This window comes from Podarcis tiliguerta, assembly GCF_965153285.1.
Source record: "Podarcis tiliguerta genome assembly, chromosome: 16".
Taxonomy (NCBI): domain Eukaryota; kingdom Metazoa; phylum Chordata; class Lepidosauria; order Squamata; family Lacertidae; genus Podarcis; species Podarcis tiliguerta.
In genome coordinates, this window is record NC_139549.1 from 23,704,263 (window position 1) to 23,731,691 (window position 27,429).

The 27,429-nt window shown below is 49.3% G+C and overlaps 2 protein-coding genes across 3 annotated transcripts in view; one reads left to right on the plus strand and one right to left on the minus strand.

Annotated features, from left to right (window-relative positions):
• UQCR10 (ubiquinol-cytochrome c reductase, complex III subunit X) overlaps positions 1-27,429 on the minus strand; it is a 433,107-nt gene that overhangs the window by 377,660 nt on the left and 28,018 nt on the right. The window lies entirely within an intron of this gene.
• On the plus strand, positions 2,826-26,231 carry THOC5 (THO complex subunit 5). 2 transcript variants are annotated; one of them, XM_083417713.1, is made up of 20 exons: positions 2,826-2,900; positions 4,514-4,628; positions 5,465-5,608; positions 6,270-6,383; positions 7,770-7,867; positions 8,299-8,445; positions 9,784-9,898; positions 10,903-11,035; positions 11,354-11,431; positions 12,927-12,967; positions 14,252-14,351; positions 15,075-15,183; positions 18,417-18,518; positions 18,979-19,075; positions 20,123-20,237; positions 21,683-21,786; positions 23,105-23,192; positions 23,774-23,889; positions 24,121-24,311; positions 25,951-26,231. In XM_083417713.1, exons 2-20 carry the CDS (start codon positions 4,533-4,535, stop codon positions 26,012-26,014), a joined length of 2,052 nt encoding a protein of 683 aa, XP_083273839.1. In that variant the 5' UTR covers positions 2,826-2,900; positions 4,514-4,532; the 3' UTR covers positions 26,015-26,231. The 2 variants fall into 2 exon arrangements, with proteins under 2 accessions (XP_083273839.1, XP_083273840.1); XM_083417714.1 differs by having other exon boundaries at positions 2,896-3,112.

Below are 27,429 nucleotides of genomic sequence, written 5' to 3' on the forward strand. Positions count from 1 at the left end.
TCTTGATCCTTGGACCCTTGGCTTCTTGACTCCCGGCTCTCTGACCCTCGGCTTCCTGACTCCTGGCTTCTGGACCCCCGTTCCTGCTCCAACCCCTCCATCTTGCCCCCCGTCCTGACGTCCCCTGCCGGGACTTTGATCGCCCGTGAACTGGGACCGGGACAGTAAGAGAGGGACGGGGAAACTGCTGCTCACTCTCCTCTTGCTCTCTGCAGCTGGGTCAGACATGACCCGGCAATGGATCTGCTGTGGCCAGGTGTGCCTCGCCATGGCTGAGGAGGGCTGCTCTCTGCTGCCAGGTCAGAAGAGCTGCTGCCGCCGGGCGTGAGGTGTGCCGCCCACTTGCCTGCCCTTTTGTCACACACACCCCTCAGTCATGACACCCGGATCCCACTCACTGCACCCCCCTTTCCTATGCCTCTGTCTGCATTTTCCATGATGACTGCTGAGGCTGATGGGCGCTGGGACTCCAACAACATCTGCATCGCTGCAAGCTTCCCATCCTTGCACTGTGGCAAAGGCTTGCAAACGAAAGGGGTGCCCACTTTAATATTTTGCATTGGGATTTTGCTTACAGGGGCTGCTGAGCTTGCTGCAGTGTGTGTGTGTGTGCGCGCGCGCGCGCAACCCCAGCCACCGTTTAAATTTGTTCACAGGCTTATATTTGTTATCCATACATATAAATTAACATGTGCTCACCTTGAGCTTTTTGGAGGGAAAAGGTGGGGTATAAAATGCAACCAACAAAGAAATTACACGTTGTTGAACTTCAACTCCCAGCAGTGTTGTAAACAAAAATTGCCCTTTTCCCTTATGGGGTATCCAAGAGCCCATATAGAGTCCTTACATAGGTTCCCTATTGGTAGGAGAAAATAACAGAGGCCAACCAGAGAATATTGAGAAGCAAAGCAGCTAGTAAGCCTGATCTTTATTGATCTGTTGCAACAGGGTGCTCCCCTCACCCGCAGGAGAGAGAAGGAACCCAGAAAAATGGTGCGCAAGGCTTTATAAAGACTTTTGAAATTGCCACCCTGTAGATCAAGACCACCCCCAGAAACATCATACATACATCACAGAAGGGGCGTAACCTAAGACCACCCCTCAGATACATCATACCTACATCACAGAAAAGGCTGTCTAAAACAGAAATTTGAATGTTGTTTTTCTCCTGTCGTTGTTTATCTCCTGTCTGGCAGGTTACTTGATTGGATTGCCTGGGGAGCCTGGCCAGTCTTTTGTAATGATGAATACTTAGTTCCTGGGCCATGTCATAGGCTCACACCCTATTCAAACACAGACATACCCTTAAGACAGGATTTATGAAGGAAAAGACAATGGGGAGGCTTTTCTATTTTCCTTTGACCTTGCAGAGAAAACATTGGGTCAGTTTGGGACAGTTTGGGAATCAAAATGGTTTCAGGTCGGTCTTCCTGTTCTGATCTATGTACGTGCTTGGTTGGTACACTTATGAACACTACCATATATCTAAGACCTCAAAATTCCTATCACAACAGCCAGTCTGGGCCAGTGCACTGTGATATGAGCACACATACACACATGCCGGGTGCCAGTGTGCCAACTTGAATAAAATATTGTGGGGGGCCCAGGTAATCCCCACCCTGTGTAATCGATCACACGACGCAGTGCACACACACCATTTGAATGGGAATGCCCATCAACTTTGTGGGGGCCTGGTCCCCTCAAATATTTTATTGTGGGGGCCAAAGCTACCACAGGAGTTGATCCCTATCCAGCAGGGCTGGATTTAGGTCTGATGAGGCCCTAAGGTACTAAAGGTAATGGGGCTCTTTATATGTCCAGCTGTCCTTTGTCAACAACAAATTGTTGGTTTTTTGTGTTGAATATATGCTATATGGTAATTTATGGATCTAATAGGTATCAAAAGCCATTTGCACATAACAGTCCATGCAGAATGTAGGCCCCCTATATATAGGTAAAAGGTAAAGGTACCCCTGCCCGTACGGGCCAGTCTTGCCAGACTCTAGGGTTGTGCGCTCATCTCACTCTATAGGCCGGGAGCCAGCGGTGTCCGCAGACACTTCCGGGTCACATGGCCAGCGTGACAAGCTGCATCTGGAGAGCCAGCACAGCACACGGAACGCCGTTTACCTTCCCGCTAGTAAGCGGTCCCTATTTATCTACTTGCACCCGGGGGTGCTTTCGAACTGCTAGGTTGGCAGGCGCTGGGACCGAACGACGGGAGCGCACCCCGCCGCAGGGATTCGAACCGCCGACCATGCGATCGTCAAGTCCTAGGCGCTGAGGTTTTACCCACAGCGCCACCCGCGTCCCACTATATATATATATATATATATATATATATGAGCAAACCAGTGATATTTTAGGGAGAAGGCTAGCAGGCGGGGCCCATTACTTACACCAGAGTCCTACACAACACAAAACACTGTTGCTGTATATAGCTTTTATTTGTTTTTTATCTTATATTTTGGAAATGTACATCCATGTTTTTTGTCCTTTAAATTTTTTGGGGGCCCCCAAGAGAGTGGGGCCCTAAGCTACAGCTTGTTTAGCTTATAAGCAAATCCGGCACTGGGCAGGGGGGTGGGTGGTAAGATTGTTATATAAGGCAGAGAAACTTCAATCTATAACAGCAATGCTTATTATTAAATAATTATACAACAGGAAAAATATAAACGTGAAATTAAAAATATTATTTTTCAAGAAGCGGGGGCAGCTGCTCCCTCCTTTTCTGTAAGCATCCACGAGGCGCCACTAGGGGACGAAAGAGAAGGGGAAAGAAAAAAAACCTGTGCAGACGCTCTAGCCTTTACGCCGGCGGCCGACTTGCTTTGCCCGCGCTTCCGGTTGGGTGCTTCCGGTTGGGCTCTGAGGCTTTGTGGAAGAAGGAGGATCAATCGGTGAGAGACGGATGGCGGGAGGGGGGAGGGGAGGGCGCGTGACCATCGGTAAACGGCTTCCCTCTTTCTTCCCTTCTGCCCTCTGAAATCAGAGCCGGAGGCGGAGAGGGCGAGGAGAATTCGGGTGTGTGTGTGTGTGGCTTTTAGCCCTGGGAGGTATTCGTTCTCTGGGCAAGGGCTCAGCCTCTTGGTACTTGTGGCGGCTGCTGCAGGTGAAAGCTCCTCTGAGCATGTGGAGACATCTTCCCAAGGGCCTCTAAGCATTATTCTCTTATAGTGAACAAGAATGGGGAGGGAAGAGGGTCATTACAGTGGTACCTTGGGTTACAGACGCTTCAGGTTAAAGACGCTTCAGGTTACAGACTCCGCTAACCCAGAAGTAGCACCTCAAGTTAAGAACTTTGCTTCAGGATGAGAACAGAAATCGTGCAGCGGCGGCAGCAGGAGGCCCCATTAGTTAAAGTGGTGCTTCAGGTTAAGAACAGTTTCAGGTTCAGAACAGACCTCCAGAACGAATTAAGTTCTTAACCTGAGGTACCACTGTATTATTGTTGTCAATTGCTGTTATTTAATGTATACAAGGGACGCGGGTGGCGCTGTGGGTTAAACCACAGAGCCTAGGACTTGCTGATCAGAAGGTCAGCAGTTCGAATCCCCGCGACGGGGTGAGCTCCTGTTGCTCGGTCCCTGCTCCTGCCCATTTAGCAGTTCAAAAGCACGTCAAAGTGCAAGTAGATAAATAGGTACCACTCTGGCAGGAAGGTAAACGGCGTTTCCGTGCGCTGCTCTGGTTCGCCAGAAGCAGCTTAGTCATGCTGGCCACATGACCCGGAAGCTGTACGCCGGCTCCTTCGGCCAATAAAGCGAGATGAGCGCCGCAACCCCAGATTCAGTCACGACTGGACCTAATGATCAGGGGTCCCTTTACCTTTACCTATCCCGCTTTTCTCCTTAGCTGTGGGGGTTCAAGTTGGCTAACTTTTTTTTTTAAAAACTTATTATGAAATACAAACTAATTGTATTTTAAAAGTTGCCATTGTGGTTGAAAGGTAATGAGGCCTGGGACCCCTCTTGACTTCCGGATTTTGTTTTATTGATCAAATTCCTTTATCGTCCGCCCTTCCTCCTAAAGGAGTCCAAAGAGTTACAACTGAGTGCAACATAGGGTGTTTATTGTATACAAGAAAAAACCTTTGAATTTGGTACATGTAGCAACTGGGATAAAAAGCCCCACTTTAGATGGCTTGTTGGATGAGGAAAGTCTTCAGTAGGTGCCAAAAAGAAAACAAGGGAGGCACCAGGGGTGGGGATTTGAAAGGGTATGGACCACCATGCTGAAGACCCGGTTCCTATATTATATGGTGTTGATCTCCTGTTACGATGTTCTATGCAGAATGACCTTTCCTGCAGTCACCTCTCTTTCAGCATATTTTTTATGCCCAGGGGTAAATCTGAATGGTTCTGGGTGATTTAAAATAATAAAGGAATCGTCCTTCGGTAGTCACAGGCACACTTTCCACATTGCCTTGGAGAATGATTGGTATGAAAGTAGATTTTACTTGAGTCTGTGTGAGATTAACTGATCCCCCTGCCCCCTATTCATGGGTTTTCAGATTCTCATGTTTTAAGAAAATGTCATCAGACTCCAGTAAGAAACGGAAGCCGAAGGTCATCCGGACAGATGGAGGCCCATCGGAAGGCAAGAGGGGCCGGCCAGACACTGATCAGGTAGTTTCATTGTAACAGAGGTACTTGTGGTCTTCTTAGATGCTGTTTGGAAAAGCAGAGTGGTTTGGAGGTATGTCTGTAAAAGATGCTCTAGACTAGCCCTTGGGGTTACTGTATTTTAACTGCCAGGTTTTGACTAGTAACTGATTGTGTCCTGGTGAACTCAAAAGTGTGGGCATTTACTGTAAAGTGTGTCAGGAATAAAAGGGGGAGGGAGTCTCAAAGCGAGCCTGCCCAATTTGTGACCCACAGAGCCTTAACACAGCCCACCAACCATGCATCTTGCCGGGAGTCAAGCTCCCTGGTTTTGCTGCCTGCCAAAATGGGCAGATGTTTCCAGACATAGAGAATTATATCTTCACCAAATTCCATTCTCGGAGTGTAGCAGGCTTGTGTGCTGCAGGTTTTTTGGGCATAATTTAACATTTTTTACTGCTTCAAAATTAATATAACTCACAAGTACCATCTGAAGGAGCCTTTTAGCGACTGGGATGCTGTGATGCCCCTAGTGTAGCGCTACCTCTTCTGTCTTTGAAAACAGATTCTCAGGGGGTGCTGAGAAATGCTTAGCCGGTGTTCTCCCATGGAACTTTCGCTCTTAGGCTGTGGAAGGCTGTACTCAAACTTAAACTTACTTTCTCCTTGAGCTTTAATGCAGCATGGTCTCAGAAACAAGATAAACTGGAAGGGTGATGATGGAGTTTGCAGTGCCAGGATCATTTTTGCCTACCTTTATATTCTGCTTTCAAGAGTGACCAGAGATGCTACAGAGACCCCTTTGTATAATATGCCATCACTTCCAAGAGTCTAGCTTCCCTCTCTGTTTCCATTTGCAGGATGCCAAATATTACAGCGAAGAGGCTGAGATGGACCTGCGGGACCCCAACAAAGATTATGAACTTTACAAAGAGACCTGCCAGGACCTCCAGAGGCTTATGGCAGAAATCCAGGAGCTGAAGAGCAAAGGCAACAAAGACAGTGTAAGGCAGGGGTGGGGAACCATATGTGCCCCCCCCCGACCTATCTGTGTGGCCCTTGGACTCTCCCCAACCACGCACACACTCCACTAGCCTTGCTTTGGGTGTTTTTGCCTGGCTGGGATGTCTCCTTCAACGCTGAAATTGACTTTTGTGTGCCTGTATGGAAGGTAGAGAGCGGAGTGTGAGCAGAAACAAGCTTAATGTACAAGGGCAAAACTACATTAGCCACCCCACTCACATTTCCCTGTAACCCTGCCAACTATGGGTATATGGCCCCGGGAAGGGAATCCAACCCTCTGGCTAAAAAATATTTTTCCCACCCCGTCAAGGCATCCTAATGTGACCGGGGGCTGGGGGGGGGAGTAGATAAACCCTAGCAAAATTTAGATATTTAAAAGAGGAAAGGAGAAGCCTGGCAGATTTAGGGGACAGGGGAGTTTGGTAAACAACTGGGTCCTGGGTTGTGGTCTGAAAGCAAATGAGGCTCCCACTTTGCTGAAGCTAAGCAGATCTGGGGCAGTGCCTAGATGGATGAAGACTGGGAAACCTCACAGAAACCACCTTGGGTTCCATGACGGTGTAAGGAAGGCAGGATATAAAGGTAAGAAAATTAAGGACCGTCCTGATCAGTTTCCTCTCCCCCCCCCCCCCGGCCTTTCAGGCTTCCGAAATTGAGGAGCGTCGCATCCAGAGCTGTGTCCACTTCATGACCCTGAAGAAACTCAACCGTTTGGCTCACATCCGGTTAAAGAAGGGAAGGGATCAAACCCACGAGGTATGGTTGAGTCCAGAGAAGCAGGGAAGGGTTGCATGATCTTGGATGGTCAGATCATTAGATGCAGCAGCACCAAAGCTTGCTCCACATCTTGAAACCCTCCCCCTCGTTGGACTCGTACTCTCATACATGGCAGTTCTAGGGAAGATTTTTCAGACCCACCTTATTTTTGCGATTGTCAGTTGTTTTAAACTGTTTTGAATATTGTATTTTAATGTTGCAACCCACTCTTGGACCTGAGGGTGAATGGCGGGGAATTAATAATAGTAGTAGTAGTAATAATAATAATAATAATAATAGAGCCTATATGTTACAAGATAGTAAGCCCAGCCCTTTCATTTCATGTTGGGCTGAACATTCAAATCCAAATGAGGGGGACATAGATAGGAGAATACCCGTTATTTTGGACTGATGGAGCTAACATATTTTCTTTAAAAAGAAGTGAGATTGTACTGGTATTGACACGCAACACTGTTTTCCGACAACATGGCTTTCTGTGTTTTCTTAAAACACACTTCCCCATGGGGTAAAATGAAATTTGTTGTTTTGTATGCTTTGCATGGGACGCGGGTGGCGCTGTGGGTTAAACCACAGAGCCTAGGACCTGCTGATCGAAAGGTCGGCGGTTTGAATCCCCGCGGCGGGGTGAGCTCCCGTCGTTCGGTCCCAGCTCCTGCCTACCTAGCAGTTCGGAAGCACTCCAAAGTGCAAGTAGATAAATAGGGACCACTTTCTAGCTGGAAGGTAAACGGCGTTTCCGTGTGCTGCGTTGGTGCTGGCTCGCCAGATGCAGCTTCGTCACGCTGGCCACATGACCCGGAAGTGTCTTCGGACAGCGCCGGCTCCCGGCCTCTTGAGCGAGATGAGCGCGCAACCCTAGAGTCGGTCACCACTGGCCCTGATGGGCAGGGGTACCTTTACCTTTATGCTTTGCATATGTAAATCAGGGGTGGGGGACATCAGACGTGGGGGTCAAATGTAGCCCTTCAGGACTCTCCCCAGGTCATGTACCCTCCTGAGCTTTACCCCTCCCAGACCTTATTTCCCTCCCCTGAGTGATGGAATGGAATGTGTCCTCAAACTCTGATCATGCCTCTTGTATGCCTGGATGGAGGACAGAGAAAGGTGTGTTGAGTATCTGTGTAGAAACCAGCCTACTACACAAAATAAAATTTGCATTTGTTGCTCCGCCCACTTTTGTCTCTGTCCCTGCCCACCACTGGCAGGTGGCCTCTGGAAGGTTGCCCACATGAGCATATGGATCTCAGTTCAGTTTCTCTAACTTGCCATTTTTTTGAGATCGCATCGTCAGCCGTGTGTCTCAGCCACACCTTGATTTTTCACTTCCTTGCCTTGTAATGTTTTCTCTCTGTGCTCTGTTAACAGGCAAAGCAGAAAGTGGATGCTTATCACCTGCAGCTCCAAAATCTGCTGTATGAAGTCATGCACCTGCAGAAGGAGATCACAAAATGCCTGGAATTTAAGTAAGCAGTTTAAAAAATAGGATGTGACTGGAGGGTGGAGAGGCCCCGAAAAGTTAGCCAGTAGACTAATGAGGCTTCAAACCTTGCGCCAATTTTGTTAGTACTTTTTTTCCATCTCAAGTGCTGTTGGCCATCCTTTTTGTCAAAGATGCAGCCTCCAAGTTCTTCCAGCATCTCATTATTATAAGCCTGGCCACTTGCAAAAAAAGAGGAAAAAAAAGCTTTTTAGAAATTTGAACTGTAAGTTAGCCTTATCTAGTTGGTCTGCACAACTTTGATAAGCCCATTCCAAGGCCCAACTTGAGAGCTGTCACTGAACTGCAGCTAGCTAGCTCAGTCTTGCGGTCCTTGGGCTACATGTGACCTTGGATACAGAGGAAGGTCCCCCCCCCCCCCCGCTATTTATCTTTCTCTTGGTCCCCTTCCTTCAGGTCCAAGCATGAGGAGATTGAGCTGGTGAGCGTGGAGGAGTTTTACAAGGAGGCCCCTGCAGAAATCAGCAAGCCGGAGATTACGCTCGCCGATCCCCACCAGCAGACGCTCTCCCGCCTCGACTGGGAGCTGGAGCAGCGCAAGCGGTGAGTAGGATAGCCCAACAGCTGCTAGGTGGCTTTGAGCAAGCTTACGGTTCTCCCCCCTTTCCTTCCACTCTGCAGTATTGGTCCTTCTAATAGTGAACTCAGGCAGTGAGAGCCAACAGGGATTGCAGCCCGAACGGGGCTAATGAAAGCAAGAAGCAAATAATAATAATAATAATAATAATAATAATAACAACAACAACAACAACAACAACTTTTTATTTGTTTATACTCCTCCCATCTGGCCAGGGTTCCCCAGTCACTCTGGGCGGCTCACAGTAGAATAATAATAATAATAATAAAGTGATAAAACATCAAAGATTAAAAACTTCCCTAAACAGGGCTGCCTTCAGTTGTCTTCTAAAAGTCAGATAATTGTTTCTTTCCTTGACATCTGATGGGAGGGCATTCCACAGGGCGTTCCACCACTACCAAGAAGGCCCTCTGCCTGCTTCCCTGTAACTTCACTTCTTGGAGGGAGGGAACCACCAGAAGGCCCTCGGAGCTGGACCTCAGTGTCTGGGCTGAACAGTGGGGGTGGAGATGCTTCTTCAGGTATACTGGGCCGAGGCCATTTAGGACTTTAAAGTTCAGCACCAACACTTTGAATTGTGCTCGGAAAAGTACTGGGAGCCAGTGAAGATCCTTTAGGGCCAGTGTTATATGGTCTCCGCAGCCACTCCTGGTTACCCGTCTAGCTGCCGCATTCTGGATTAGTCGTCGTTTCTGGGTCACCTTCCAAGGTGCACATTGCAGTAGTCCAAGCAGGAGCTAACCAGAGCATGGACCACTCTGGCAAGACAGTCTGCGATGTTGGCATGCTTGTGGGGCAGGGGACCCTGCATTTTAAAGACTGCCGGAAAATGAACAGACCTGGAAATCTAGAAGAGTGGTCCCACAGTGTTCCAAGTTTATAAATATTACGAGAGGAGGACTTGAGGAAGAAGGGCTAAAATGTCAGTGGTAGAGCTTCTGCTCTGCATGCAGATGATCCTAGGGTCAGTTCCCCAGCATCTCCAGGTAGGGCTGTGATAGCCATTTGCACGAAACCCTGGAGTGCCCCCTGCCAGATGGACAAATTCAGCATCTTCTGATAGAGCCAGCACCCTGAATGCGGAAGGCCCCAGGTTCAGTCCTCCAGGTAGAGATCCCATCCTGAAGTTCTGGAAAGCCACTGCCAGTCAGTGTAGACAATACTGAACTAGATGAACCGTTGATCTGAGTTACTATAAGGCAGCTTCCTGTGTTCCCAGACTTTGTGTGTGTCCCCCTTATCCCTCCTCTACTTTCTCTGGACACATTGTCGCTTGTTAGTAACTGTGAATCTCTTACGTGCAGGCTGGCAGAGAAGTACAAAGAAAGTCTGGCAAACAAAGAGAAGATCCTGAAAGAGATAGAAGTGAAGAAGGAGTACCTCAGTAACCTCCAGCCTCGGCTCAACAGCATCATGCAGGTATGCTGTGGGTCAGGCTTTTAAAAAGAATTGCTTTAGGAGTTCTCAGCAGGAGGTTAAGAAACCCACATACCTTGTTGGTGCAGCATGGGAGATGGCCTTCGATACAGAACCAAACCATTGACTACAGAGCTGGTGCAGGATGTCACTGGACTACGTCTCCCATCATTCTCATCTATTGGCCATGCTTGGCTGGGGGGTTAGAGTCCTGCAGCCTCTGGAGGGCCACAGATTCCTATCCCTGCTTTGGAGAAAGAAAACCTGAATATATATGAGCTGTTTTCAGTAAGAACAGATTCTGGGTAGGACTTTTATCACAAGACCCACTGACACTGTCAGAGACCGTTGCTTTTCCCTCTCCTTCAGTATGCTGGTTATTTTACTACTACTGCAATTACTATTATTATTTATAACAGGGTTGGCTAAGCTGCAGGCCTCCTGAGGTTGTTGGAGTGGGTGGGGCCAAAGCAAAAATGGGTGGGGCAACATGTGTAATTTCCCCCCTTTGTACATAAGCTCATATTCTGCACATTCTCACCCACATTCTGCTCTGTCCTCCATCCAGGCAAAAAAGAGGCGTGATCAGAGTTCAAGGACACAGCCCAGCCAGGCCAAGAATACTTGAGGAGGGTTCAAGACAAGGGCCCATGAGGGGTGCGGACTGGGGTAGAGTCCCAAGGCCCAGATAGAGTCCTGGAGGAGGGGCGCCCTGAACCTGCAGTTCCCAACTCCTAGGATAAAAGAACTAGAGCAGCTTCAAGAGGTGTCAGGGGCTACATCAAATGAGACAGGGGGGCGCATGCGGCCCCTGGGTGGCAGGTTCCGGCTCCCTGTGCATCAAAACATAATATACCTAATAATGAAAGGGCACGTACTGACAACGTAGCGTAATAAAAACAGCATCTTTGGGGGCATTTTGGTGCCAACCTGTTCTCATGGGTCACTGCCCAAACCACAGAATTATAACCCCCATTTTTTCCCCTGTCGGTCCTCTTTCCTACCAGGCTTCGCTCCCTGTCCAGGAGTACCTTTCCATGCCTTTTGACCAGGTTCACAAGCAGTATGAGACGGCCAGGCATCTCCCGCCACCCCTCTATGTGCTCTTTGTCCAAGCCAGTGCCTACGGCCAGGCCTGTGGTAAGTTACTATTTCAAGGTAGCTGAGCTTTGAAGGGGAGCAGAGGTGTCAAATTTCACAGCTCCTTGCAGAAAGCATGACATTATCTGAGGACTGTCACGTTGATGTGTCGTCGTCGTCCCCCCCCCCCCTTAATCTGATCCCTGGCTCCCCTGAGTCTGCAGGGTTGGGGAAGAATGAGAGAGAGAGAGACAAACACAGAGAGCAGAGCTGCCCAAAACCCAATGAAGCATCTGCATTTGAGAACCTTGTTGCTTTACAGAGTTTGTGGGAGTCATCTTTGGGGAGGTGTGGTTAATGACATCATCTCCTTCACAGACAAGAAGCTGGCTGTGGCTATCGAAGGCAACGTGGAGGAAGCCAAAGCTCTCTGCAAACCTCCAGAGGACTCTCAGGGTGAGTGAGGGTCCATAAGCTGCCTTCACTTGCTGTGAATGGCTCTTCAGCTGAGCATGTCCTTTGCTTCTATAAGGTTCCAGGTTCAGGAGCTCCAGCGAAAGGATTCCCACTTACCTGGGCTGGGAAGTGTCTTGGATAGCAGCAGCCAGTTGGCATAGACCAGCCTTCTTTGGCTTGGCACACTCCAGGACTACAACTCCTGGCATCCCCATTTGCCATGCTGGCTGGATCTGACAGAAGTTGTTCTGCCCCAGACTGGTGCCCTCCAAAGTTGCTAGTCTGCAACTCCCATCAACCCCCTCCAGCATCGCCTAAGGATCAAGGCTGACGGGGAGTCATAGTCTGACAAGGGCCGCAAAATATGGTTTGCCCACTGGCAGCTTGCATGTTAAAACTCAGCTCAAAGCTAACCAAAACTGTTAGACTTGTAAAGAGGAAATTAGGATATTCTGTCCTGCAGTGTTAACGTGTCTATGCTGGACGTTGTATGGGGTGCCCTGGCTGCAGTTGGATAAACATGCTCCATAACAGGGGAGGCATTGCTGCTTCATTGTTGGAGCATAAGAGAAGCCCTGGTTCTGGTCAAAGGCCCACCTAGTCCAACATCCTGTCTTCACAGTAGCCAAACAGCTGCCCCAGCACAAAGCCCACATAGTGGACCTATGTGCAGCAAATGGTATTCAGAGGCATACCGTATTTTTCGCTCCATAAGATGCACCTAGTTTTTAGAGGAGGAAAAAACAGTGGATGTATGATTTTTGTGGTTCATCCTGCGGCCACAGACATGTGATTTGACAGTGAGTTTGGGGTAGCCCAATGCAAAAATCCTGAGGATCCATGTGGATCCGTGCTTTGTAACCACGTTTTTGCGTCTTATGGAGCGAAAAATATGGTACTTCCTCTGCTGGCAGAGGTGAAAAATAGCCATCATGGTTTGTGGCCATCGACAGCCTCTTTCTCCGTGCATTTATTATTCTTATTAAATTTCTATTATCACCCTTCATCTGAAGGTCATGGTGGTTTACAATATAAAAAAGCACAAAAATGCATGCTATAATAACAAACAAAGGACACAGATTGTTTAATCAGCCAAAGGCCTGGGAGAAGAGGAATGTTTTGCCTGGCGCCTATAGATATGTAACAATAGGGCCAGGCAAGCCTCCCTGGGGAGAGCATTCTGTCAGATGAGAGCCACCACAGAAAAGGCCCATTCTCGTGTGCCGCCCCCTGGGCCTCTTGTGGAGGAGGCACACGAAGGAGGACCTCGGGTGCTGATTGCAGGGTCTGTGTTGGTTCATAAGGGGAGAGGAGATCCTTTCTTTTAAAGCCATCCAAGTTGGCGGCCATCACTAAAGGATCTGTTCCACTTGTGTCCTACTTGTTTGCTTTCCACAGGCATCTGGTTGGGCACTGTAAGAACAGAATGCTAGGTTAAATAGGTCTTTGTCCTGATGCAGCCAGGCTCTTAGCATTCATTTATTTGGATTCACAGATGATGAGAGTGACTCGGATGCCGAGGAGGAGCAGACCACGGTAAGAGCTCCACCTTCCCACTGCGCTATGAAATTGTAGGGAGGGGAGGGATGTTGTGGGGAGAGGTCTCCTTCTGCCTTGAAACTGGTATGCTGTGTGTCATTAGACCTGTTCTTTCACGTCTAATGTGCCTTGTCATTCACCCACCCCATCCCCATTAAAAATCATAAGTGAAAGGGCCTTTCCTGTGTGCCATTCCCATGTAACGAAGTGAGGAGAAACAGACATACTGGGACTTGGTGATGCACTTACAAACAGACCATCTCCTTCGGTCATCTGCATTATCATTTCCTTTTGGCTCTCCCTGGCCCTCACTTGGGAGGGGCTGCAGGAAGGGGCATAGCTCAGGGGTAGAGCATCTATTTTGCCTGCAGAAGGTCTCACATTCTATCCCCAGCCTCTCCAGGTAAGGCTGGGAAAAGATTCCCTGTCTGAAAACCTGGAGAACCACTGATAATACTGAGCTAAATGGGCCGATGGTCTGACTTTGTATACTCAAGAGCTGCAGTTCAGTGGTGGAGCATCTGACTTGCATACAGAAGGTTGCTACTTCAATTCCTGGAATCTCCAGGTAGGGGCGTGAGAGAGCCCTACCTAAAACTGCAGACAATCACTGCCAGTCCATGTAGGTGATAATGAGCTAGATCAGGGGTCAGCAACCTTTTTCAGCCATGGGCCAGTCCGCTGTCTCTCAGACCATGGGGTGGGCCGGACTTTTTGGGGGGGGGGGGAATGAACGAATTCGTATGCCCCACGAATAACCCAGAGATGCATTTTAAATAAAAGGACACATTCTACTCATGTAAAAACACACTGATTCCCGGACCATCCGCGGGCCGGATTGGGAAGGCAGTTGGGCCGTATCCGGCCCCCAGGCCTTAGGTTGCCTCCCCTGAGCTAGATAGACCCGATGGTCTGACTCTGTATGAGGCGACTTCCTTTGTTCCTCATGAGCACTTCCTTTCCTCCATGTTGTTGGATTTAGAATTTTGAAACGGGGCTTATTCAGAATGGGGCAACAGCCCCTTCGAAAGGAAAATGGAAAGATTGGGGGTGTACCAATGACCACCCTAGTGGTGGGGGTGGGTGGGTGGCTGTGCTTGTCCCTCCCTGCTGCCCATCTCACACTTGCCCTTCAAAGCACATGGGCAGGGCAGGTAGCAGCAGCCCAGGGTGCAACAGGTGTGGTGCAAAGCCACAGCAAACAAAGTGTAGACTTGCGGGGGAAGCTCGTTGGGGGAAAGGAGGCAGAAATATGTTGTGATTCTCCCTTCCCCACTCTAGAAGCGTCGCCGCCCAACCTTAGGGGTGCAGCTGGATGACAAGCGGAAAGAAATGCTCAAGAGGCACCCACTGTCTGTCACCGTCGACCTGAAATGCAAAGGTACGTGAGAGAGCAAAGCAGCTCATCTGTTGGTGCCCCTAAACTGGGGGTCTTTCCCTTCTCTGGAAGTTAGGGATGCATGAATATGTCAATTTCTGTATCAGTTAGTTGCTCATTTTTCCGGTCTTAGGGTGGTCCCCGACATCTCCTCAGCAGCTTGCGATTTTTTGATCACACACAACACACTTTCACCAAACAATTGTAATCGTTTTCCTGCGCCTTTCTCCTCATATTCAAGGAACTTTGCTTTAGAGGAAGTTTTGCATGTTACTTTCACTAAAACATGGCTTTTTAGTACACGTTTTCCTCCTATGCATTTTTGTACACATTTCTTTGGATGGAGAACGGCAAGCGAGAAGCGTTATCTGAGTTCAAGGACATATTTACAGCCAGGCGAAAGAACGCTCAAGGAGGGTATGAAGTAGGGCCAGGGAGGGGCATTGCATGTGGAGAAGGGGTGTGGCTTAGGAGAGGGAGACCCCGAGGGCCAGACAGGTAGAGAGTCCTGGTGGACCATATTCAGCCCACAAGCCTGAGGTTCTCCATGTATTATAGCTAGAGAGTTCCAACAGATAAGGGAGCAGTTCACTGACCCCCATCCTCTCACAGTGGTTTAAACACAACTGGAAGTCGTTGCTCTCTCCTTTCTCTCTCTGCACCTTCCCTGCTCGACAAGTTGCCTTCTCCCTTCCTAAACCCCTGGCATTGGCTGTGTCATTGCAGATGGCAGCCTCCTCCTCCTCACCTTCTACTATCTGATGAACCTCAACGTCATGACAACGAAAGCCAAGGTGACGGCAGCTGCAGAGATGTCCATGCCCATCAGTGCCGGGTGAGCTTTGCAGGGGTTGGCGAGGGGACAGGCTGTCGCTGATGGATCCCAGGTGCCAAGGGTAGGATCAGCTGGGAAATTATTTCATTGGGGTGTTGGCAAGCTGTTGTGGCTGCTGTTGTGGCTCCTGGCAGAATTCTACTTTGCCCGGTGTGGTGGTGTTGTTTTTAAACCCCCGAAGAAAAAGGAGAGATTCCAGTGCAGTCTTTCTGCGATGTGGAAAGTTTGTGAGTATTTTCTGTGTACCCTTTTCCTGCAGCATCTGGCAAAGAGGTACCTCATTTAGGGACTCGAGAAGCAATGTTAACCTGACTTAGGTTGCTGGTCCATCTTGATCAGGGGTGGGCAGACAGTCGGCAATTTGGATCTACTAGAACCCCAAGATCTGCCAACCAGAGCCAGGTAGAAAAGGTGGCTGTGTTCTCCCTTCACTGTTGGGGGCAGTATGGTGGGGATCACAACACAGCTCCTACCTGCAGGGTTCCCAGAAGAGGGAGGGAGGGAGGGACAAAATCTTTTGCAAGTCTCCTTCCCCTTCCCTCCCCTCCCCCTTTTTTTACACACACACAGCCTTCCCCTTCCAGATTGGGCTGAAACTTGCTGCCACAGGAGGCAGTGATGGCCACCAACCTAGATGTCTTTAAAACAGGATTCATGGAGGAGAGGGCTATCCATGGCTACCAATCACATTGACCGTGTTCTGCCTCCTCCCTTGAAGGCATAATTTCTTCTGAACACCAGTTGCTGGAAACCACAGGAGGGGAGAGTGCTCTTGTGCTTCGAATCCTGCTTGCAGGTTTCCCACACGTATCTGGTGGGCCACTGTGAGAACATCAGACTCTTATGTACTTACGGGATTGTGACATGGTGTGGGCTGTGCCCACCTGTCACATTTGGCCCCCGTGGCAGATACGGTTTTGGAAGATCTGAGTCTTCTGATCTGTGTAACGGAGCGGTGGGCCTCCCGTTAAACCACGATCAGCCAGAACCTCAGGCCTAAAAATTCCCCAACCTGAACTTTCCCATCTAACCGGGCAGAATTTGGCTTTCTGCCTTACACTGCAATACGTTGTTTGGGGCAGTGCAAAAGATGGGCACTGCCATCGAGTTGCACCAGGGGGCGCTGTGGGCACACAAGTTTGCAGAGTCACTTGCATGTCGCTTGTAGTTCTATATCCCCTCTCGGGCCTCGTTCGCCCCTAAAGAGCAGAGAGACTTTAGTGGAAGAGACAAGATCTGTCTCTGATCTCTTAATTTATCTTGGCAGCAAGACAGGGAGGAGCCTGATGAGAGAGAAGCATTCCTATGGGTCAGACAGCAGGGAAAAAACCAACAAACGGACCTATGTGTCTCTGGTGTTCTGTTGAGTTGGCGAGGATAAATTAGGGGCTGATCGCATCTCGTCTCCCTGTCTCATTTAATTACTCTCTAGCAGACTAATCGTTTCCTCTCCCTGTGCATGGTCGCTGAGTCTCTCTCTGCTGAGACTGCTTCCTCCTATTCCTATTCCTCTCCCTTTCCTCTTCTGCCCTGTGAGTTACCTTGCCTCAGGGAGTGGAGCTTTTATTCCCTTTGGAGTTGTGTGTTAGGGTGTGCGTGGAAATCTGGCTTGGAAGCACAGCTGCCAAAATAGGCTTGGGAAAAGCAGCTTGCTCTTTCCCCTGCAGCAGCCTGCTTCGCACGTGTCTAACGTTAACGTTAGTTAAAGCTGAGACGTTCGGCAGAGCATCACTTAAACCTTTGTTTATTACACACACACTCCCAATTAAGGCAGTTTTAACAGTGGAAAAAGAGGAGGTGATGTTGGGGTGTGTGTATGTGCCAGTGCAATTATTCATCCTTGGGTGGTTCTGCTGTTAATGCCCGGTGGCAGCCTTCAGTAACCTGACTTCCTGCTTGGCTAACTACCCTGATTCTTAAAGTCGCTGATAAGTACAAATGCTATGATCCGATTGTGCTCCTGCCTAAACACAGGGTTCTCGGTCACCCTCATTATCTGTGTTTAACGTGACTTTTCAGTCTAATCTGCTGCCGATCAGAGAACCTGTTTACTTCTGTCGGCAGCATTTGAGAGAAAGGGTGGGAGCTGTGGGGACTGCCTGCATTCAACTCAAAAAGGGGAGGGGGAAGATTTATATGATCTGAAGAGAATGCAGAGTATGCCTGCATACAACTCTAGAGTCATCGCTGCAAGATGACAGCCTGTGGCCCATTTAGAAAGGGGGACAGCGCAGACGACGGGAATGGATGCAAAATGGAGTTTCAAAAGATCTGAGCGACGTCAGAATGTTCCAGTGGGTGAGGGGAGGAGAACACAGACACACACAACAGAGGGCCCTGCAGATCTCCTGCGGAATTCCCATGGCAACGCAGCAGAAGTAAACTTGCACAGAATCTTAGAGTCGTTCATACGGGGAGATTTTTCTTTGGCAGATCCGACTTAGATAGAAATGAAACACAGTCGCACAAGAGCCCATCTAGTCCAGCATCCTGTTCTCACAGTGGCCACCCAGATTGTCTTGTCTGGGAAACCTTCAAGCAAGACTTGAGCACTCCTCCCCCTCCTGCAGTTCCCAGAACCTGGTATTCAGAAGTATTGCTGCCTCTGACCATGGAGGCAGAACCTACTCATAGTGGTTAAAAAGGTAAAAGTAAAGGTACCCCTGCCCATACGGGCCAGTCTTGCCAGACTCTAGGGTTGTGCGCTCATCTCACTCTAGAGGCCGGGAGCCAGCGCTGTCCGCAGACACTTCCGGGTCACGTGGCCAGCGTGACAAGCTGCATCTGGCGAGCCAGCGCAGCACACGGAACGCTGTTTACCTTCCCGCTAGTAAGCAGTCCCTATTTATCTACTTGCACCCGGAGGTGCTTTCGAACTGCTAGGTTGGCAGGCGCTGGGACCGAGCAACGGGAGCGCACCCCACCGTGGGGATTTGAACCGCCGACCTTTCGATCGGCAAGTCCTAGACGCTGAGGCTTTTACCCACAGCGCCACCCGGATCCCCTCATAGTGGTTAGTAGCGATCAATAGCCTTGCCCCTCCGTGAATTTGCCCAGTCCTCTTTGAACACCATCTAACGTTGGCGGCTGTTGTTTCCTCCTGCAGGAGCGAGTTCCGTCGTTCAATTCTGCTGCGTGAAGAATGCCTTTTTCCTTTCTTTGCTGGATCTTCCGACAAAGGATAGCCCAGGAAGATTCTGAATTTCACATTGCTTGTTCCTATTTCTTTCTAGAGACTTGCTGTGCCCTGACACCCTCCTGAGCTGCCTGTATCCTGGAGATCACGGAAAGAGGACTCCAAACCCTGCCAACCAGTTCCAGTTTGATAAAGTCGGGTAAGCTGGTAATAGGGACACAGGTGGCGCTGTGGGTAAAACCTCAGCGCCTAGGACTTGCCGATTGAAAGGTTGGCGGTTCGAATCCCCACGGCGGGGTGCGCTCCTGTTGCTCGGTCCCAGCGCCTGCCAACCTAGCAGTTCGAAAGCACCCCCTGGTGCAAGTAGATAAATAGGGACTGCTTACTAGTGGGAAGGTAAACGGCGTTCCGTGTGCAGCTCTGGCTCGCCAGATGCAGCTTGTCACGCTGGCCATGTGACCCGGAAGTGTCTGTGGACAGCGCTGGCTCCCGGCCTATAAAGTGAGATGAGCGCACAACCCTAGAGTCTGTCAAGACTGGCCCGTACAGGCAGGGGTACCTTTACCTTTTAAGCTGGTAATGGACAGAGGTGCTTGCCTTCTAGGCCTCTCCTTCATGGCTTCTCACCTGCGCCCTCCCTCCCTCCCTGTGTCTTCCAGGATCGTGTCCCTGAGCGACTACGTTGCAGAACTGGGACACCCTTACATGTGGGTGCAGAAGTTGGGGGGCCTCCATTTCCCCAAGGATCAGCCCCAGGTAGGTTCAGAGCTGCCTTTGAACAGCAGGGTGCCTGACTAGATGGGCCATTGGTCTGATCCAGCGTGGCTCTTCTTACGGAAGTGTGTGAGTGTGTGTTGTGTGGGTATAGATAGTCGGTGTGGGTGTGTAGGTGTGAAGGTTTGTGCATGTTTAGGTGGTTCCAAACCATGAGAGCAGAGTCCCAGGGCAGTGGAAGGAGGACTCAGCAAGTATCCTTAGGATAGCTCAGCTGATTAGAGCATGGTGCTGATGACACCAAGGTTGCAGGTTCAATCCCCATATGGGACAGCTGCATATTCATTCCTGCATTGCCAGGGATTATACGGCCTAGGACCCTCGTACCTACGGGACCGCCTCTCCTGGTATGCCCCACAGAGAAACCTACGGTCTGCAAATAAAAACATCCTGAAGGTCCCAGGCCTCAGAGAGGTTAGGCTGGCCTCAACTAGAGCCAGAGCTTTCTCGGCTGTGGCACCAATCTGGTGGAACGCTCTGTCACAAGAGACTAGGGCCCTGCGGGACTTGACATCTTTCCGCAGGGCCTGTAAGACAGAGCTGTTCCACCAGGCCTTTGGTCAGGGCGCAGCCTGACCCCCTCCTCTGGCAATCTGCACAGGGTCCTGCTTGCTGGTTGCCATCAATTTGTTTCTGATTGATTTTATGGTGGAAAGTTTTTAGAATGTCGGATTGTTTTTATTGTTGTTAGCCGCCCTGAGCCCGGCTTTGGCTGGGGAGGGCGGGGTATAAATAAAATTTATTATTATTATTATTATTATTATTATTATTATTATTATTATTAGGCTAGATGATCGATTCTATGACTTTAGCCATCATTCTCTCGTCTGTCAGCATAAGGATGAGTTTTAATGTTGTGCACAGAAGAATCTGGATGATGTAGGGGCCTTGGCTTTTTTATCTCGGATGAGGCTGTGTAAGGAAACAGGTTGCAGCTGCGAGAGAATCCAGTCTGGTCAAACCACCCCAGTTTCCTGGCTCTTCAGTTGTGTGGAAGTAACACAACTTTTGCCTTTATCCCATTTGCAGAATCCTGTGATTGCCGATAACTCGCTGAGCGCTAGCCACATGGAGAGGACAATGAAATTGCTCAAGATGAGGCTGGAGTCCCGCCTTGCTCTACACAAGCAGTTTGCTTCCCTCGGTAAATCCCTGCTGCCCTGCTGCTTCCCCCAGTAGTGACACTCTAGATTCCACCAATCACACACACTCTGAGCATCAGATGCCCCCCACCCTCAGGCCTGGGACACATTTCAGCTCCAACTTACAAAGTGAGACAGAATGTTCCTTCATACAACAAACAAATAATCCCTGCACAAGAAAATCTAGCATGTCAGGAAGATGTAGCTAGAGTCCCATTTCCTCTGACGCTGCTAGTTTTCTGGGTGCAGGGATTTTTATTTTGTATGGAGAATCACATCATGGGACCCTCCCTAGCTGTAATCTGAGGTGGCAGCCTCCCAGATGCAAATCTGCTACCTCCAGGCCTAACTACATCTAACTTAAAAAGCATTTTTGCTTGCTTAGAAGCAGCTAAATTTCTTCATTTAGGAACAAGCAGCTGTGGGAGCCCCGTGGCAATGGCATGGACAGTGGGGGAATTTTAAGTGATTATTCTCCCTATGCCTGTTTCCTTGACAAAATCACCCCCTGGAAGCTGCTGTAGTAGCTCCTTTGGGGGGAAACATAAACAAAAGCTTTGAGAGGCAATTTTTTGGCAGGGAGATGGTGTGGAGGGGGTTAATCCAGATTGCACCCCTTCCACCCATTCTCCCCTCTGACTTTCTCCAAAATTGTAAAGTTTTGAAGCTACAATAGAAGGGGAAAGGAAGCACAGACAGCTTCATAGACTGTTAAAATATCCCACTGTTCTTGACTTGAATATATAAATTAATATACACAGTCCATGTGTCCAAATAGGTGTCCCAGGTGTGATTGACAATTATCAGCTGTACATTGAAATGTAGCCAGGACAATGGAATATTCAGAGCACTGAGTAGTATGGTGTGAACACTGAACCTCTCTAAAGAAAAAGGTCTAAAAGTGGGTGGCTAGCCCAAGGTCCAGGTCGGGCTCACCAAGCTATGGGAATTGACCGGCCAGTTCCCACAGCCCTATCTCCTTGTGGGATCAAACCACGATCTCCCTAACCCAGCATTCTTGGCAAGAGTCCTAGCAACCAACAGATATTCAGCGGCTCACTGGGAACTGGCCGAAGGTCCGCTGCAGTACATCTTCTGCTTGTCACTGACTGGGACAATCTCGGTCAAATACTGCCTTTGCAGCTTCCAAGCGCTGCTCTGTTTTTTCCACATCCATCTCCAATGGAGCAAGCTTTGTGCTAATTTATCACTCATCAGCATGTTGGTCCTATCACCAGCTGTTACCTGTCAGAACTCTTTTGAGCCTTCAGAGGTTTAGAACCTTTTTTGCTTAACTATATATGACAGGAACCTAAAGCCACAATTGTCCAGCGGCCAGATTTGCCCTTCGAGCTGCCACTTCTGAACATAACACGTTGACCTTGCTAGGGAAAGGGATCTTGGATCATATTTATGTTGCCCCTTTTTTCCCCATCTTGGGCTTCAGAACATGGCATTCTGCCAGTCTCCAGCGAGTGCCAGCATCTCTTTCCGGCAAAGATTGTGTCGCGGTTGGTGAAGTGGACAGCGCTCACGTACGAGGATTACCTGGTAAGTGGAGTCTTGTGAGAAAGAACTGGCCTGCTAAACCAGCCTCCCCCAATCTGGTGCCCGCCAGCTGTTCTGGACTATCTGGGACTTGATGGGGAGCTGAGGCCAAAAACAGCTGTGCTGGATGAAGTGTAGTCCAAAACCACTGGGCGGGGAAAGGCTGCCCTGAAATACTTGATTTGAGCTGGGAGGGAGGGGATCAAAAAAGCCCATTTAATGTTGTTTGAATGCTACATCTGAGAATGCTTCCTGCTTTGCTTGAAAATCATATATGTGTGCATGCTGCTTAAGAATAGCCATGTAGAGGAAGAGCCAATTACAGCTTTGCTCAGTTTGGTTGGTATTGTATCTATTACAGTGGTACCTCGGGTTATATACGCTTCAGGTTACCGATGCTTTAGGTTACAGACTCCACTAACCCAGAAATAGTACCTTGGGTTAAGAAGTTTGCTTCAGGATGAGAACAGAAATCGTGCTCAGGCGGCATGGTGGCAGCAGGAGGCCCCATTAGCTAAAGTGGTGATTCAGGTTAAGAACAGTCCTCTGGAACGAATTAAGTACGTAACCAGAGGTACCACTGTATTGTTATCATTATGTCAGGGACTGAACTGAGGAGGAATGGTGGAGACTGCCCCCTCTTCCTCCTGCGATTCCCAGAGAAGAGGTAGACAGTATAGGTTTACAACAGTGGTTTGCAGAAGGTCACAGTTCAGAGGATGTAGAGAGGAGAAGCTAGGAATATTAGAAGAGGAGCAGGAAGAAGAAGCAGCACCACCAGGGGAGAGACAGCTGACAGACTCGGTGTCATTAGAAAGCATTCCAGACCACCACCCCTCTCCCCGAACCAGGCAGGCATTGAGAGTAGGAGAACAGAAAGCTCAGAGTCAGAAAGCACAGATCAGCCAGTGTAGGGATGGCGCATAATACCAGAGAAGGAGGGGGTGGGACTTTACTCGGAGCAACGCCATTATCCGAGAGACGGCATTTGTGCATCTCTGTCTGAATATTGAATAAAATACCTTGGTAAGAGCTTCTTGTCTTTCCATTACTGGCAGCCTGCCACGAAGGAGGGGGATCAGATTCCCTGAAGCCTGACAGATTATTACTATTTTAATGAAGCAATAAGTTTTTGGAAGTGGAATGCTTAGTCTTGCTTTTCCATCTCACATCGCTGGCCTCAGCTGCCCATTTCCTACTTCATGTTGATCTGAGCGGTCTGATCTGCGCTTGTGTTGTAAAGAGACTCCGTTGTTTGTGGACAGTGTCCCTATCTCTGTAGACCCAGCTCACCGCTCGCTTCTCGCTCTTCCCACTGCAGGAGCTGTCCTACACCAAAGATGTCGTCGAGGCCGGTTTGGCTGAGGACACACACCTGTACTACATGGCCCTGATAGAAAGAGGAACAGGTGGGTGATTCTCTTTCTCCTGTGTTTCCCCACCGCAAGCAGGCTTGAGAAGAAGGCATGGCTGTCATGCAGAGGTGGGGACCATAAGAGTCACAAGAGCCCTGCTGGGTCAGGGCAGCAGCCCACCTAGCTCACCACCATCCTGTTCTCAATAGTGGCCAACCAGATTGCCTGTGGGAAACCCACAAGCATGATTTGAGCATGAGACCCCTATCCTCTCCTATGGTTTCTTGTAGCTGGTATTCAGAAACGTAATTGCCTCCAGCCACAGGGGCAGAGCATATCCACAATGGCTGTGCTCTGTCTCCACGGTTGGAGCCAGTAATACTTCAGATTAACAGTTGCTGGAAGCCATTGTTTTCATTCTGGGGGCTGCATTCCCTTGTGCGCAGCCTTCGAGGAGCTGCTTGCCAGTGGTGATTGAGGCCAAGAGAACGACGAGTAAAGCTGTGAGTTACCTTTGTCCAGTGGCCAGGTTCATTGTGCATGCCTTCATTTTTTGGTGTTTACTCAAACCAAGAGGGGCTAGGAATTTTGACCATTCCATGATGACATTCCCTTCCCTTCCCTTCTGTGATTAGCCAAGCTGCAGGCAGCGGTGGTGCTGAACCCAGGCTACTCCTCCATGCCTCCCATCTTCAGCCTGTGCCTGAACTGGAAAGGGGAGAAGACCAACAGCAATGACGACAACATCCGGGTACGGTGCTGGGCCCAAACCCAGGGAAGAGGACTCTCAGCCAGGGAGCCTATGGCCCACCAACTCCCATCAGCCCCAGCTTGCATGGTCAATGATCAGGGATGATGGGAGTTCCATCTGGGGAGTCACAGGTTCCCCATCCCTGATACAGGACATGGCTGAGCAATCTTTGAGGGACTCACATTGTCCCCTTTTCACCTTCTTCTCTCTTCCTTCTCTGGTTCTCTGCAGGCCATGGAGAGCGAGGTCTCTGTTTACTACAAAGAACTGTATGGTCCCAAGCCAGGCTACCAGCTCCTGACCAATCAGCTGCAGCGCTTGTGTGTCGTCCTGGATGTCTACCTTGAGACAGAGACCCACGACAACAGTGTGGAGGGGCCCAAGGAGTTTCCGCAGGAGAAAATGTGTCTGCGCCTCGTCAGGTAAGGAGCAGGGCATGTGTGTGTCTCATTGTCCAACTTCGGGGAATCTGCTTCCTCACCCATGGCAGTAAATAAAAAATCAAATGAAAGGAACGTCTTACTAGTTAGATTCTTTAATACAGCAGTGGGGGGAAAAGGACACGTCTCCGAGAAATGACGGTGCTCCCAATTAAGGCTCACTCCCCCCCCCCTGTCCCTGTTAATCTACGTGACTCCTATGTCTTGTAATCTGAGCTTGTACCCTCTGTGCTTTGTGTTCTAACACTTTCTAAGCTCTCCATGTCTTTGGAGAAGGGGGATGCATGCTGTCCAGAGACTGTGAATTTGTTAACTCTCTCCCAGTGTTTCTTCTCCTAGCTGTTCCTCATCCAGTATTTCCAAGCTTCTGCCTTCTGAACTATGCCCCTCTGCAAACCACTGTTTCAAATCTGTATTATCCTCCTGCTCCTGGGGAGATTCAGGATCAGGGGAAGGGGGTGACTCCCACCATTCTTCCTCAGTGCAGCCCTCCTCGGCACAGTCCCTGACCCTGACATTCATACTGTGGCACATCTAAAGCAGAGTAGCCAGACCGGGGGGGGGGGGGGGCATTGTGCACTTTCAGAAGATGCCCAGGTTTTGGCCAGGCTCCAGGTGAAAGAACCTCCATAGGTGCGAGTGAGCAACTTAATGCCTGAAACACTGGAGAGCTGCTGCCAGTCAGTGTAGATACTATTGAGGTAGATTGGCAGCTTCCATACAAGATGGCTTCATTGTGCACCTTGTGCAGAAAGCTGTGGTTTTCTTTTAACTGGCTGTGACCTACATGGGGCTTTGTTTTTCTCTCTAGCCCCTCCCCACCAATCAAAAATTTTGGCACACCTTGTTCCTGCTGTCTCTTCCTTCCCTCGCCGCCCTTTATCTTTTCCCGCCTTGTACAGCTATGAGCCTTACTTGGCACTTCTACTCATGCTTCTAGAGGGCTCATATTGCCTCTTCCTATTCCAGCGGGGAGGAAGAATGAGCTCTATCTCTAGCAGGAAGCTGTTCATTCCCCTGGATTTTGGCGCTTTCATCTCGTCTCCAGTGTCTTCTGGGAGCTGTCTCCCGTTTTTCATCTCCTGCCTTGGCGCTTTCTGATTTTTGCACCCACAACATTTGGTGGCATTGCGACTGGGGCTCTGCCCGCCTCCTCTCAAGCTCCTCTGTGCTTTAACAAAGGCAGTCGAAAGGAGCAAGGAAGGGCATGCTGTGAGAAAGCAAGAGGCTGCAGTATTTTTGTTTCTTTTCACAAAGGCAGAAGTGTGCGTAGATCTGCTCAAATAAAAAGGAGATTGTGGAGGTCATGTATCTGTGGGCAGCTGGTGTGATCAATGAATGTTGTGGAGTTTCCTGATTCTGTACTGGTTGTTTGAAAAGAGACTTTCATGAGGGCTCAGGCAATCCCTGAGGTACCCTGGACCTAAGTTGTTCAGGTAAAATTCTTGATTATCTTCCTCTGTTACAGCCAGCAGATCTCTACAAAGGTCCTAGCGTGACTTTCTAAAAGGCCCTTTCATCACGATCCTGATATAGGATCCACAGATTTTTTGAAAGCATTTGATGAGAAGAGCTGTCCTGCAATAGCTGTTGATATTCAGGAATCTCTCTTCTTTCTTAGGGGCCCCAGTCGGATGAAGCCCTTCAAGTTCAACCATCCTCAGGGTTTCTTCAGCCATCGCTGACTCCTCTGCAGCTGGGATCCTCCCTCCAGGCAGCTCGATGCAAGGAGAAAGAGAGAGGAGAATTGTTGCCCTCTGGGATTCTTGGTTGGCACAGTTCCAGCTTCATCCTGCTGACGACTTTCACCAGAGATTTCTGCCCACCTCTGGTTTTATCCATTCCATTCTATCTGTAGAGGGGATTGTTTTAAAATATTAAATTGAGTGTGTGCTTTTACAAGTTCCATTTTGTTATACATGTGTCTCTCCTGTTGTGCAGAGAACCAAAGGCAGCTTACTGAAACAGAGGGTAAGGAATCTGTTTGACCCTGGCAACAACAGCACAGACTTTCTGGCTACACCCAGATGTTCTGCAGTTGTTGTCATGTGTGGGGCAGATACAGAGGGAGCTGGGCCAAAAGCAGTACCAATCAGCTGCAAAGCCCTGTGCCCCATAAGTGGTTTAAGAACCATGTAATCCCTGCATGGGCAAGTGGTGTGTCTTGTTTTGCTACAGCCACATTATTATTATTATTATTATTATTACTACTACTATTATTTGAATTTATATAATGCCCTATACCCAGAGATCTCAGGGCGGTTCACAGAAAAGATCAACATAAAAACCACAATATATATAATCAAAATAAAAACAACAACTCAATAACCACCCCGAAAAAGAACCACATTTTTAAAAGGGCATTGGATGTCAATCAGAACAACCAAAGGCCTGGTTAAAAAGGAACGTTTTTGCCTGGTGCCTAAAGGTAAATAATGAAGGCGCCAGGCGAACTTCCCTGGGGAGAGTGTTCCACAGACAGGGAGCCACTGCAGAGAAGGCCCGTTCTCATGCTGCCACCCTCCGGACCTCTTGAGGAGGAGGTACACAAAGGAGGGCCTCAGAAGATGACCTCAGGGTCCGGGTAGGTTCATATAGAAAGAGGCGGTCCTTGAGGTATTGTGGTCCTGAGCAGTTTAAGACTTTATAGGTCAAAACCAGCACTTTGAATTGGTCCCGGAACCTAATTGGTAGCCAGTGCAGTCGGACCAGGATCTGTGTAATATGCTCAAACCATCTTGCTCTGGTGAGCAGCCTGGCCGCTGAATTCTGTACTAGCTGAAGTTTCTGAACTGTCTTCAGAGGCAGCCCTACGTATAATGCATTGCAGTAATCTTAACTTGAGGATACCAGGGCATGGACAACAGTAGTTAGACTGTCCTTGTCCAGATTGGGTCATAGCTGGGCCACCAGCCAAAACTGATGGATGGCGCTCCAGGCCACTTAGGCCACCTGAGCCTCGAGCAACAGCAAAGGATCCAGGAGTAGCCCCAAGCTACGAAGCTGCTCCTTCAGTGGAAGGGTAACCCCATCAAGAGCAGGCAGCCTCCCACCCATCTCCTCTAGGGAACCACCCACTAACAGTGCCCCAGTCTTATCT